The sequence below is a fragment of the Pezoporus occidentalis genome, unplaced genomic scaffold, assembly GCF_034315485.1.
Source record: "Pezoporus occidentalis ecotype Australia unplaced genomic scaffold, CSIRO_AGI_Poc_V1 ctg192, whole genome shotgun sequence".
Taxonomy (NCBI): domain Eukaryota; kingdom Metazoa; phylum Chordata; class Aves; order Psittaciformes; family Psittacidae; genus Pezoporus; species Pezoporus occidentalis.
The window spans coordinates 500,936-513,717 of record NW_026913771.1 but is presented as its reverse complement, the minus strand read 5'-3'; the positions used below and the strand labels follow the sequence as shown (position 1 = coordinate 513,717).

General features: G+C 47.7%; 1 protein-coding gene across 10 annotated transcripts in view; it reads right to left on the bottom strand.

Moving 5' to 3' along the window:
- TPST1 (tyrosylprotein sulfotransferase 1) overlaps nucleotides 1–12,782 on the bottom strand; it is a 40,599-nt gene that overhangs the window by 19,330 nt on the left and 8,487 nt on the right. For 4 of the 10 annotated variants that reach the window (XR_009964460.1, XM_062617071.1, XM_062617077.1 and 1 more), the window contains exons 1-2: nucleotides 9,878–10,068; nucleotides 1,401–2,345 (exon numbers count right to left, since the gene is read on the bottom strand). Coding sequence is in view for 9 of the 10 variants with exons in the window: in XM_062617071.1 (XP_062473055.1) it covers nucleotides 1,401–2,245 (845 nt within the window). In the remaining variant the exon portion in view is untranslated. Of the gene's footprint in view, nucleotides 1–1,400; nucleotides 2,346–2,870; nucleotides 3,032–9,491; nucleotides 9,596–9,877; nucleotides 10,075–12,782 lie in introns of those variants that run through there. The other 6 variants (XM_062617072.1, XM_062617074.1, XM_062617079.1 and 3 more) reach the window with 5 other exon arrangements.

Sequence of the window (12,782 nt, the reverse complement as noted above, 5' to 3'; positions counted from 1 at the left end):
CACACGCAGATCCGGCTTGCAGAGACATACAACAGTGCCCTGCTTCAGGTTAACATTATCAGATGTCTTCAATCTGTTAACAACAAACAATACAGCAAAAAAAGGGGGTTGAGATGCCCTGAGAATGAACAGTGAACAGTGGTGGTGGCTGTGTTTCTTCGGTGGGAACAGTGATGCAAAACCTCCAGGCTGTAAATATATGACCATTATCTGAGTTTCAAGCTCTCTTTGTAGCCACTGACTAATAATGGTATGATTTGCTCTAAATCTTCTTCCCCTACAAAGTGTTAGAAAACCCACACAGCCCCTTCCCCAGGCATTAAATAACCCAAACCTCCCAATATTTATTTCTCAAGCCTGTAGTTTTTACAGACACTGGAATCACTCAGTATCCAACAGCCTGACATGTCTCTACTCAGCCCACACTCCAGGCTGGGCAAGGCCTCTGTTACTCAGAAGCATTTGGCTAGTGATGAATATTCTATAACCAGAAGCCAAGGAATTAAACTGGGCATGCCTTGCTGCTGGAATAGGGCTTCTTAATCAATATTTTAGAAACTTAAGACAACCTGGGAGATGTATCTGCCATTGCAAAAATAGGAAGAGAGATTCAAACACTCACATCCTCCCCCTTCAATGGCAAGCCTAGCCAGCATTTTGGATGTTCAGCTGTAAATAGTGGCAAAGAAACCTGAGTAGTTTAACTGGAGAATTATCTACCCTTTTTCCTTTTCACAACACCCATCTAGGTTTTCTCAGGAGATTGGTTTCTGAAAGAGGCTAAATCAGGTGCACAGATGGCACGGCAGTAATACTGAGAGATTTGCTCACAACAAGGTTAATTTTATTCAAAATGCTTGCTCTTTTCGGAGCACATGCCAACAGAACAGCACGCCAATTCTGCTCTCTATTTTGTTGGAAAGCTTTCTCAAGTTTCCTGGAAGAGTATGTCCTTGGCAAACGTAACTCAACAGCCATTCTGGCATTGACAGGCCTTAAGTTCCTGAAATCAAAGGGGTGATCTCGCCAGGGTAAGTAACACCAGCCTAGATAAAATAAGCCAGCTTCATTTTGGGGCATGGAGAAAAGCAAAGTTATACTGGAGGTAAGGCCGGCACGAGACATCTAAATTCAAGTTAGACTGATCATTAGTTAAAAATTCACTCACATGCTCCATACACATTAGTGGGACAGTTGTTTAATGGGAGCAATCAGAGACTGCAAATCATTAGGTAACAGGGATTCTTACTTCCCAGCTAACATGCATCATAAACCAGTTTCCCAAAACATTGTTAGCTACTTAAAAACTGAATCCAAGTTATGACTAGTCTTTTCTATGCAAAATGTACTATTTTAGCTCTTAGAACAATACAAGGTAAAGGAGGAACGTTCATACTCACTTTGAAAGAGAAACACCCCCTGCTTTTCCAATCATTTCTTCATGGTGCAGCACAGCTTGGTTCCATGGGATGCGAAGAAACTTTAAGAGAGTTCTCATCCATCTTTCAGGATGCAATACGAGTTGTTCATAATGCACGAGCATACACCTTTCAAAACCAACCTCCATACACTGGTTATACATAGTTTCTATAGCACGATTCCATTTGGTCAAGCAGTCCCTGTAGCTGTTAAGGTCAAATCCAGCTATTGTGACTTTTCTAGATATCATGGAATGCACAGATGCACGACCATCCCGTACCATCAGAAGAAATTTGGCATTGGGGAAAATTCTGGCAAGATAAGTTAAGGATTTTAAAGCAAAGGGATCTTTGTTACACAAATACGGAGCAGGCTCCCCATGTTTCACAATGATTTCCAACAAAAACGCTTGCATGGCTGAGTCCAGAACCTCATCTGTCACTCCAGCTTCATCCAGTCGGATCTTCTCTTTGCTTGACCTAGCCCACATCTGCTTAACTGCCAGAATTCTTGGGATCACCCTTGTCTCTTCTCCACATCGAATATCCGGATGGGCATCAAGCATAGCACGCATTAAGGTAGTGCCACTTCGAGGGACTCCTCCAATAAATATTAAAGGCATGTCTTTGTTGTAAGCAAAGGTTTTGTTTGCATTCACATTGGAAGCAGTTCTTACTGTGCTTCTCACACTCTCCACCCTCACAGGCTGGCTGCGTTCTTCTATTCGATGGTGACACTCCATGGCGTGTTGGCCCAAATAAAACACCGTCACCGAACTGATCACCAGACATGCCAGTAGCAAGTTCTGTTTGAGTTTCCCAACCATTTTGATAAGAGACTGTCACTTCAAAAGAAAGAAAGCTTCTACTTCAAAGTATCTTCTAGTTCACATGCCATGGGAATCCTAATCCAAAATAAATTAAGGTCTGGTGAGAGGGGAAAAAGAAAATACGTATTTAGAACTTTGTTAAGATCTACTGTGATGAATCAACAACAGAAATCACAGAATCATAGAACGGTTTGGGTTGCAAAGGACCTTAAGATCATCCGGTTCCAACCCCCCTGCCATGGGCAGAGACACCTCACACTAAACCACGTCACCCAGGGCTCTGTCCAATAAATCTATTATTTCCTGGTGTTGCACTAAGACCAGTAAATGCAAAGTCTAATCACGACCACCCCATAATAAAAAGCTTTTTTGTTAACCCATAGACCCAACACAAAGCATAGGATTCAGGACTACAGTTACCATTTACATGCAAGTTCTCTGGCACATCTTAACGGGCTTGAAAGGATTCTTCTACTGGATAGCTACCGCTAACAGTCAAGAAAAGACATCATTTATATGGGACTCTACACATTAAAGAAGCCAGTCACCAAGATATAACCAAAAAGAACAAGATAGCCCACACAGATCACGTGAGAAATGACAGACATAAGTATTAGAATACCTCTGGCTTGCTGCACGGATGGTAGCAGTATCCTGCTCATCATCACATTTTCACATAACTACATGACCTCCTGTTTTGCTTGAAATACTCCATTTCCTTCACTGGATACAAGAAGTTAGCAAAAGCCATTGCACAGTTACCTACCAACACTGACAGTGTCCAATTTTCGATGGAGGCCTTTAGGCAATGAAGAATAGCTCTGTCTGTGACAGAGCCATTTCTCAATATGACTATTATATGACTTCTTAGAATCAAGTCAATTTTACCACACCAAAAGCCACTGCTTTTCTCCTGCAAGTTTTCTTCAAATAGGAATGGTACTGTTCTCTACAGTGACAGCAGAGCCCAGTATTCAAAAACAAGTTAGACTTGCACTGGAATTCAGGGTTTGCACAGCCAGCACACCTATTACTAAATATACTACATAGCCCCTTTTTTAAATTCTAAAAGTTATTTTTCCAAGGAGATGAAGTCTGAAACCCCAAGAGACACCAAATAAACCCAAGGTTTTCCTTTCCCCCCCCTTTTCATGTAGGATTTTTAATACTGCATTATTTAAAAGCAATTTTCATTTTCACAGATGAGATGAAAACAAAGGCTGTGTGAGATGATGCCTGGACATGCATGGGTCTGAACAAAGCTTTTAGATAAAAACAAAAGACTTAAAAGAAGACCTGTCTGCCGAATTCCAATACAGACACAAGAAGGACTAAGATTATTCCATGTCTTAAAATGAATAGCAGTGGGTTATATCCAACTAGCTGAGATAAAACTGGTACTCTGCTGCCTGGATGACTAGATCTGTTCGTGACAATCTGTACACTGCATCTCTATTTTTTCTGTTCATAACAGCTAATACACAGACAGATGTTTTACCTGTATTCTGCAGTTCATCAGCTTTGGATTTTCAGAGAAGGTAGGCTGAAAACTGACTCTTCCTCTCAAAACCGAAATGAAATCAGTACTCTAAATAACTCACTGCACAGTATGAATCACAGATGCTCCTAATTGTGAGGACCTCCAAGTACTGAGGTACCACCAACATTTTCAATGACTGGCTTCCTCAAGGCTTTTCCATCTCTGGCAGCAAGGCACAACACAGCCCTGAATGAAGAACATCCATATGCCTACTCTGCCCTCTCTCCAAAACATCACCCAAGTCACCTTTTCTTCCACACCAACCCAGCCATTAACTCAAGAGGTTCTGAAGTCACCACCTGAGCAAGACTGGAGAGCTGCTACCCACCAGACCACTGCCCTCATGGTCAGCAGCAGCAGGCAAGCGGCCTTGCAGATGCTGCTGCAGCTTTTAACAGGTAAGCACCTTGCACTCTGCAGCCCCTGCTCTATGAGGCTGTGCAACCAGATGGCAATAGGCAGAGGACAGAACTCCCACTTCACACCATAGCAGTGCAGGGGCAGAAGAAGGGAGGAAGGAAGGGAATTCCTCATGCAGGCATCTCTCACAGTATATTTTTCCTCTTGCAGTGCATCCAAGAGAGCCAGTTGCCAAGCTGTGAGAGAACGTCTTGCTTCTTCACACTAACAAAGCTTGTTCCAATCAATGATTATGATTACACTCAAAGTTCAGCTTTTAGTCTTTCTTACCAAAATTAAACTGGAATCATAGCTTAAGGATTAACTCGCTTCTTCCTATATGAAATGGCCATGGAGCTCTCCCACACTCTCTTGCCAGAACATCACTCTCATAATCAATCCATCCTCCATCAGAGGTTTAATTCTCCTTTACATACCTCTCCTTGCTAAAGAGCTGGCTTCAACTGCACCTTAAAAATCTGGCCATTAAAAGAAACACACTCCCAGAAACGTAAGTGGAGGTCAGCTGAACAGTACTCAGAAAGAAAGAAAGACAAATCAGAACAGATTCAGTAGGTGCACCCAACCTTCAATGAGGGAAGGGGAAACTGTTCTGCTTAACACTAGCAAGAAGTACATAGAGTATCTTTAAATGCTTTAGATGCAGTAAAGATTTAGTTCAAAGTCAGTACTCATCTGAGAGAAGAGTTACCGCAACAGGAACAGTATTTTGCCACAGAGCACACCAGAACTGCAAATATTTATAGTTCACACAATCCCTGACATTATTCAAGTTTGAATAAATCAAATAAACCTCATTTCCTCAAAGAAAAAAGAAGATGACACAAACATTCCCTAAATGCAGCAGGTAGGTAGCTGATTACTACAAGAAAAACACATCAAGACTGAGTGCATCAACTGTTTTCCTCTGCCCATTTATAAGAGGATATGTATCACTTAAATCAAACAACAGAAAACCAGCATCAGCTTTCAGAACCAACAAGCAGAAGCCTTTTGACCGAAGGCTGAAATCCTCATCTCACAGGCTGGGTAAAGCAGAATGATGACTCTCAATGTAATTCCAGCTGGGAAGGCAAACAAGCCTTGTGGTCTGCCAGTAGGTTCCCTAAGCTGCTCCAAGTATTGCCCACTCGCCCATGAAACAAAACCCCATCCACACGACAAAGAACCCCCATACCAGTCAACCACAAATACTTCCATTTGATGCAGGAACTTTTCTTGGTAAGTTCAAAGATGCCAAAGGCTGGAAGACCATAAAGAGCTTCTGCACAAACAGGGTTGTTCTGCCTGGAAGCAATACCTGCTGTGTGCAACTGCCGTGAACTGTGGCAAGACCAGGACTTTGTATGTCAGGAAACCAACAGAAGAGCAGTCAGAAACAGCACCTCTCAGCACGCTAAGCTACCCTCCAAGCCAGCAACCTCCCTTCTGGGCCTGAAGTTACACAGAAGGCTCTCTGGGACAAAGTATGACGTATGGAAGTTACTGCCCTGCTAGCAGCTTGCAAATAAACCCCACCTTCTCCCTCCTCTGCATGAGGAAGGGCTCTGGATCGCATCTGCCAGCCTGAAGGATTAGTACAAGTCTTCAATGTCCTGCTGCTAACAGACACTCAACTGAGAGCATTTAAAAATCACAAGGAGGCAAAAGCAATCCCTTGTCAGCATTTAAGCAGAGCTTTGAAAACTGCGGCATTTCTACCCACCGTGAGCTGAGGAAAGCCAAGCGAAGCTCCACCTAAAAGCACATGTTAATAAAGATACCCCAAAAGAACTGAGAGAAACAAAGCACCCAAAACAACACACCCGACACAGCCATACACTGAGGAAGCTGAAGATGGCTACAATGGTAGGGAAGGCCTTTAGCCTTCAATTTCAAACGAGAGACTAAACCAAATTCCGAGGAAAATAAGTGTAACACCAAGAAAAAAAGATCTCCACGTTTCACTATGAGAAAGTGCAGCTAAGCAGAAGCGTATGTAGCTGAATTTTATTCCCAGAAAAGTCAGGCCTATGAGTCAGCCACAAGATGATGTTAGCAAAGCAAAAATGCCTGCTTTGTTTCCTCCTTCTGCACGCACTAATCCCTCTCCCTGCATGCAGCAGGTCAAGACCTTTTTCCTCAAGTTCACCCAAAAAGCATTGCAGATTTTTAGCATAGTCAAGAGGCAAATCATTCATTCGTGTGTGATGTTAGAACGGTTTGGGGTCTGGTGTTGTTGAAAGCATTCCCTGCCAGCAGGAAAAAAGATGATCCACTACCACCCAGTAATAAACAAGCCTCATAAGCTCTAGAGCTCAGACTTGCACTTTCGAGGCTGGAAAGAGGGATGACCACCTCACTTCTCATGTTCAAGCAGGCAGCTTCTTCCAAGGCTAAACTGACAGCAAAGCAACACTGGAACTATCAATATCAACAAGCAAAAACCCAACCAAACCCCTGCCAACCCCGCCAATGAAAGCATTTCTCAGTGATTAGCTTGCCCTTGGGCTCCGCTTCCACCTCTTGGACTTCTGGCTCAGACTCTGACACCCAGATCTCTTTCTAGGAAGAGCAAATACAGCAGTACTGCTTGGAGTTTTGTGAGTGTATCTTGTCCCTGCATCTGCCCAAGTGTTCACCACCGTGTTTGCCCTCAACACACCTGGAGAGCTTTGCTGGGAGGAAAGATCACACTCAGCTATGTGTCAATGGGCTATCGTGCTTCATAGGCATCCTTCCCAAAATGCTGTGCCCTCCCACCTCTGCTGGAAAGCAGGAGCAGGAATGCTGGAGTTCACACTGCTGGAAAGTTGTGATCCCCCTCACATTCCCTCTACAGTTTACCCTTGTCCTCCTATCTTGTTCATACGATTTTCTTTTCCTACTCAGGAGGTCTATTCCATCCCTTAGTCTCTGGGCTATGATTCCCCCCACGAGGCTTTATACAGACTTTAGAACCAGAAGATCCTCACAAGTCAGAAACGCTTTCAGATGCACAGCCACAGCCTGACTACTCCACCCAAGGCTCATGGTATAAATCTGCAGAGGATATTCATTTTACAGTGGCAAGATTGCTAAAGTGAATGGGAAAAAAATCCTAGCCTGTCATTCTCTATGGTCACTCTGTTCTCTGCTCTTGAAAGTAGAAAGAGAAATGAAAATGCTACCAGGACTTAAAAGAAGCAACTGTCACTCACATCAGTACCTTCCTTGCCTCTCCTTGCACCTTCACTTTCCCTCTATAAACCTGAATACTGGAGAGGCAGCAGGTACTGAGAACTCTCAGGAATCACCTTCAAAACAATGTACATTCAGAAAAGTGGAGACAATATATTTCTTCGAGAAAGTTCTGTATTAAACAGTCCCAGTAAGAAGCCCTTGCATACAACGTCATTCTTTCAACATTCCTAAATAAAACTGACAGCAAGGAATTCCATAAAGCCTTTCCTTCACTGAACTGGTTTGTTTCTGGTCGTTGGTGTTTGCTCACCACAAAGAAGATTGCATAGGAAAGCTGACAGTTACATGATAATGGTATAGCACACCACCAAGGAACACGACTGAAATATTCACTGCATACCACTTCAAGAAGCTATCCAAGCCGTCGCAGGCTCATTTAGAACATTGTCCCAAAAGTCATTTAAGTATCCAGGAAGCACTTTTATGCCTTTAAAGTGGTGTTTGCACAATCACCTTAATGACTTCCCCAAGACCGGATATCATATGTTACTGCCAGTCCCATAACAGCATCTGAGAGGAATGCCAGATTACAGCACAAGAAAGCAAACCCCAAGCAAAACAGCAAAGCTAGAAATAAAAATCAAGCAGCCTTGAGTACCAAGTCCATCTTTAGCTTTTCAACCATCATGGCTATCAAGCCCTGCATTTGTTTACTCTAGGTTTCTTCTCCCATCAGTTATACGGTAGAAAAGGCTGATAAAACAGAACAAGCAGCTTTTACTCATTTCCACAAAGGACTAAGCAGTAAGTCATCTGCCAGAAAGCAGCTGAGATGAAAGAGCCAACTCAACCTCGGGAAGCCCGTCTTCACGCAGAGCAGTTCGACAAGCAGATAGGACAAAGTTGGACAGAATTAGTGTAGGGGAATGCAGATGTGTGAACAACATTCCCTTACCGTTCATAAGTAGGAATGCTGTTCACAGATTTGCATTCCCCTTGAACCTACTTTGGGGGGTTGTTTTTTAACCTAAAGCTTGATGAATCCCAAGTTTCCGTACTGGGGGAGACCACATACAACAGTGTAATAACCCCACAGTTTCTACTGCAATCACATTACAAGGAGTAAAAAAACAAGTGCTCACATTTATGCCTTTCTCTCATATAATCAATAGTAAAAGATGCAGCAAGCTGTAACCCTTCCATTTACCAGTTACACCCCCCAAAAGACAGCTTTCTTCATGATCTTCCACTAGATATACAGACATACACACGTATATATGTACGTGTGTGTGTAAAGAAAGTCAGAAGCACTTGTGCTTTCTCTGGACCTACTAACACTCATAAGCTTTCCAGAGAAGCAAACCATAGCAGACCCGAAACTGATGCCAAACTGCCTCAAAATTCAGCACTTTCAGGTTTTTCAACATTTAAGCCATCTAAAACGAGTTTAAAAGTACAGCTAATTAAAACAAAGAACATTCTGCTGCAGCCGCATATATAATACCTCCAGTAAATGATCTGGATTTGCATATTGAATGGTCAAAAGAGAGTTACCAACATGCTCCCAGTTACGCAAGAATACACAGTATCTGTTAAGCACTACAGTTACTACTGGAGAGCAATTCAACAAGAGGAATTTTAATGGCAACACACAGGCTTCTAGCTCTTTAAATGGACGGATTGGGTTTTAACTAAAAGAGGGGAAAACCAGAGAGCAGCACGCACTGATGAACAGATGAGCTCCTCTTCTGTGCACTTTTACCTGCACTGTGCCTCCTCAGGCGGATTCCAGCACTCTGTTATTATACAGGGTACTCCACTGAATCAAACTGCTTAACGGTAAAGATACAGACCTACAAAACCGCGCTCACACCATCACATGCAAATGGCTTCTTCCAGCGACAGCACCAGGAAAACCCCTTCCAGCTGAGACGTTAGGTCTGCCGCTGAGCCGCTCGCACACCACTACCGCTCTCCGCTGTTCGCAGACACACACGCAGCACTGTGGGTCTATATCCGTGCCCCCCCTGCCCCGCCGCGGTGCCTACAGCCTCCCCCGCCGCCGAACAAAGCCGTGAGCCGCGCGGGTCCTCCCGCCCGCACGGAAACTTGCCCCTTTACCCGGCTCGGATCCGCACTGAACCCCGCCACGGCACCAGCGGGAAGCAGCTCCCCGGTCCCGCCGCGCATCCTCGGGCGCTCCCGGCTGCGATGCCCGCACAGCGGAGCGCCCCGCTCCGGTCCCCGCCACCCGGGCCGCTGAAGGGACACGGCCACAGCGCCGACCCGCTCGCAGCCGCCGCCTCAGGCCGCGGCCGTCCAACCCCGGCCGACAAAGCCAACGGCTCCGGCGGCACCGGGGCCGCCCCAGCGCCGGGCGGGGCAGGGCGGAGCACGGCGGCTGCCGTCGGGGCTGCGAGGTTGGGGCGGGGGGGGAACGGCCGTGCCCGGGGCCTGCCCCGTCGGAGCCTCCCGCCTCAGGTGCGCTGCGGGCAGCGGCTCCTCACCTGCGCTGCCGCCGGCCCCGCGCTGCCAGGGCCGGGATAGAGCCGCGCAGCAGCAGCGGCGCTGCCGCCCGTCCTCCGCCGCGGCTCCGCTCGGGCACCATCGCAGGGGACGGGGGACGGGGACCGGGGACCCAGACCCGGAGCGGCCGCGCCGCCGCCTGCCCTGAGCCGCGCGGCTGCGGCTGCCATGGAGATCACAACCACGCCCTGATTGGTCGAGGGCCTCGATATGTCGCGGGACGCGGTTGGGCCCGAGCAGAAGATTGACAGCTGAGGGGGCGGGGCCTATGGGCGGGGGCGGGGCGTGGCGGGAAACAGCTGTGTGGCACAGCTGGGGCGGGCGGGGCGCACATCTGGGCGGTGGCGCCACGTGAGCATCTGGAGGAGCCCCGCGGGCGCGGAGCGGTGCCGGGCAGATGTGCACAGCCGGGAACAGCTGGGGGGGGGGGGACGGGACGGGGAAGGTTTGAACGTCGGAGAGCTGGGACAGGGAAACGCCTCCCTCCCCCAGCGCTGCCCGCGGGCAGGGGCTGCAGAGCCCGGTCTGGAACCATGGAATCAGCCGGGTTGGGAAAGCCCTGTAAGCTCATCCCGTCCAACCGCTGCCAAGGCCACCACTGACCCATGGCACTGAGGCCTCGTCTCCACTTGCAGGGACGGTGACTGCAGCCCTGCCCTGGGCAGCCTGTTCCAATGCCTGAGCACCCTCTGGGGCAGGAATTGTTCCTCAGCTCCATCTAAACCTGCCCTGGGGCAGCTTGAGGCCGTTTCCTCTTGTCCCATCCCTTGTTCCTTGGGAGCAGAGCCCAGCCCCTCCTGGCTCCATCCTCCTCTCAGGCAGCTGTACGGAGCAATAAGGTCCCCCCTGAGCCTCCTTTTCTCCAGACTGAACCCCCCCCCCCCAGGTCCCTCAGCCGTTCCCCATCACATTTGTGCTCCAGGCCCTGCACCGGCTCTGTGCCCTTCTCTGGCCCTGCTCCAGCACCTCAATGTCTCTCTTGTGGTGAGGGACCCAGAACACAGAATTCAAGACTCAGCCTCACCAGTGCCCAGTACAGGGGGATGATCACCGCCCTGGCCCTGCTGGTCACACTGGTGCTGGTACAGGCAAGGATGGCATCAGCTTTCTTGGCTGCCTGGAAACCATCCAAACCCCATGATCCCTCTGTCCTGGGTGTTAAGTGCAGCACTACAAATGTCCCAGAAGCGGAGAAAAGCCACAGTTACACATTTTAACAGGCACGAGGCAGTGCAGGACGGCAGGGAGCACTGCCTGGCCCGCAGCTCAGGTCTCCTCTGCTGTTGCACACCTGTTCTGCAGCAGTGGGGAAGCGCCAGCCATGTGCCCACCACGTGCACAGCTGCGCACACATCTGGAAAAGCATCAGGCTGGAGCACAAGCTTGAGCCAGCTGCAGCACATCTCACAACTCCCCTGCCCCACAGCTGGGTGAGCAGCCAGGCAAGGGGGGGGAATGATTCACACCAGCACTTTGCCCCTGGAGGTGTAGCCATATGAAGAAACTCATCTACACATTAACTCACGTCTAATGAACACTAGCCTTAGGTCAGCCTAACTGCTTCCTTCTCAGTGCTCTATGCAGAAAGAGATCTTTTATTCCTTTTTCCCCTAAAAAGTGGGAAAATAGGTTGAATTTTACTTGTTAACATTAACATAGTGATACGTAAAGGCTGAATTAAACAGAAAACATATTTCTTCTTTACACACGGGAGCCCTGGCCCAGCTGCCATCACTGCATGCAGACAAACACCCTGCAGAGAAGTCAGGGCAGCTGCAGGGTCGATCAGAGGGAACAATCCCATGGGATATTCCCCAGATCTGTTCTGCTTGCCAAATAGGGGGAAGAAAGTCAGCCAAAGGGATTTAACATGATGCCAGCCCAAAGTTCAGCCTGGGAAAAGCCATCTCTGTGTCACTGCAGCAGGACAGTGCAGCATGGGAGCCACAAGACTCAGTGAGGGCTTGGCTGGCTGGGGACACCAGGGCTGGGAGACAGCACCAGCAGTGAGGCCTTGATGGAAACCACTGTACAGGAAGAGATCCCTTTTCATCCCGAAAGCTCTAGGGTCAGGTCTGACTCATTGACCCATCTCCTGGAGAGACAGACAGATCCTGCGCAGCTGGGGAGATAACCAGCTGGGCTTTGCCATCATCCCAGCCCTGAGCTGACAGCGATGCCATCAGGATGAGAGAATTAATCACAGCCCATTACCCCGTGTCTCACAGCCCTTGCAGTGTCATAAGGCTTTTATGAGCCTGTCAAGATGTGGTTTTCACTGATACTGATGAGCCAACACTCGCTGCCAGCGCTGCCCGGAGAGCTGATATGGATGAGCACTTAGTCCATGGCTCCTGCTTCACTGAGGTGATGGAGAAGCATCGCTATTGAGAGGGGTGAAGGCACTTATTTGCTATGAAAATGAAGCAAAGGCAGATGTATGAGCAGATACCTACATTCAGGACTGTATTTTCATGGTGGGAAAAGCTCTGCCCTGTAAAGACTGAGTTTCAAGAGTACCTAACACCCGTAAGGCTTTCAGACGTGTTCAGGGAGGTGCTGGGAGCACAGAGAGAGCAGTAGCTCCTTTCAGGTGGTAAAATCCCTTTCAAATGTCTTTTCTCTGAGCTGTTGATGAGGAATAAATGTCATTTGCTCCCGAATGCAGCTGGATTTGAGCTAACCATTTAAAGATGAAAGTCTGTATCCTGTTTCCAGTCAGTTTGCCTCAATCCATTAAACAGCACTTTTCAGATTGCTTTATTGGTTTTTCTTTTGTGGCTTTAACTGTGACTCACACAGATAGTCCCTTTTAAAGGCTTCCAATCTGTGGCAATCAAACAGGGCCTCCAGGGAGGAAAAAATGCCATTCTCCAAGGGAAAGGA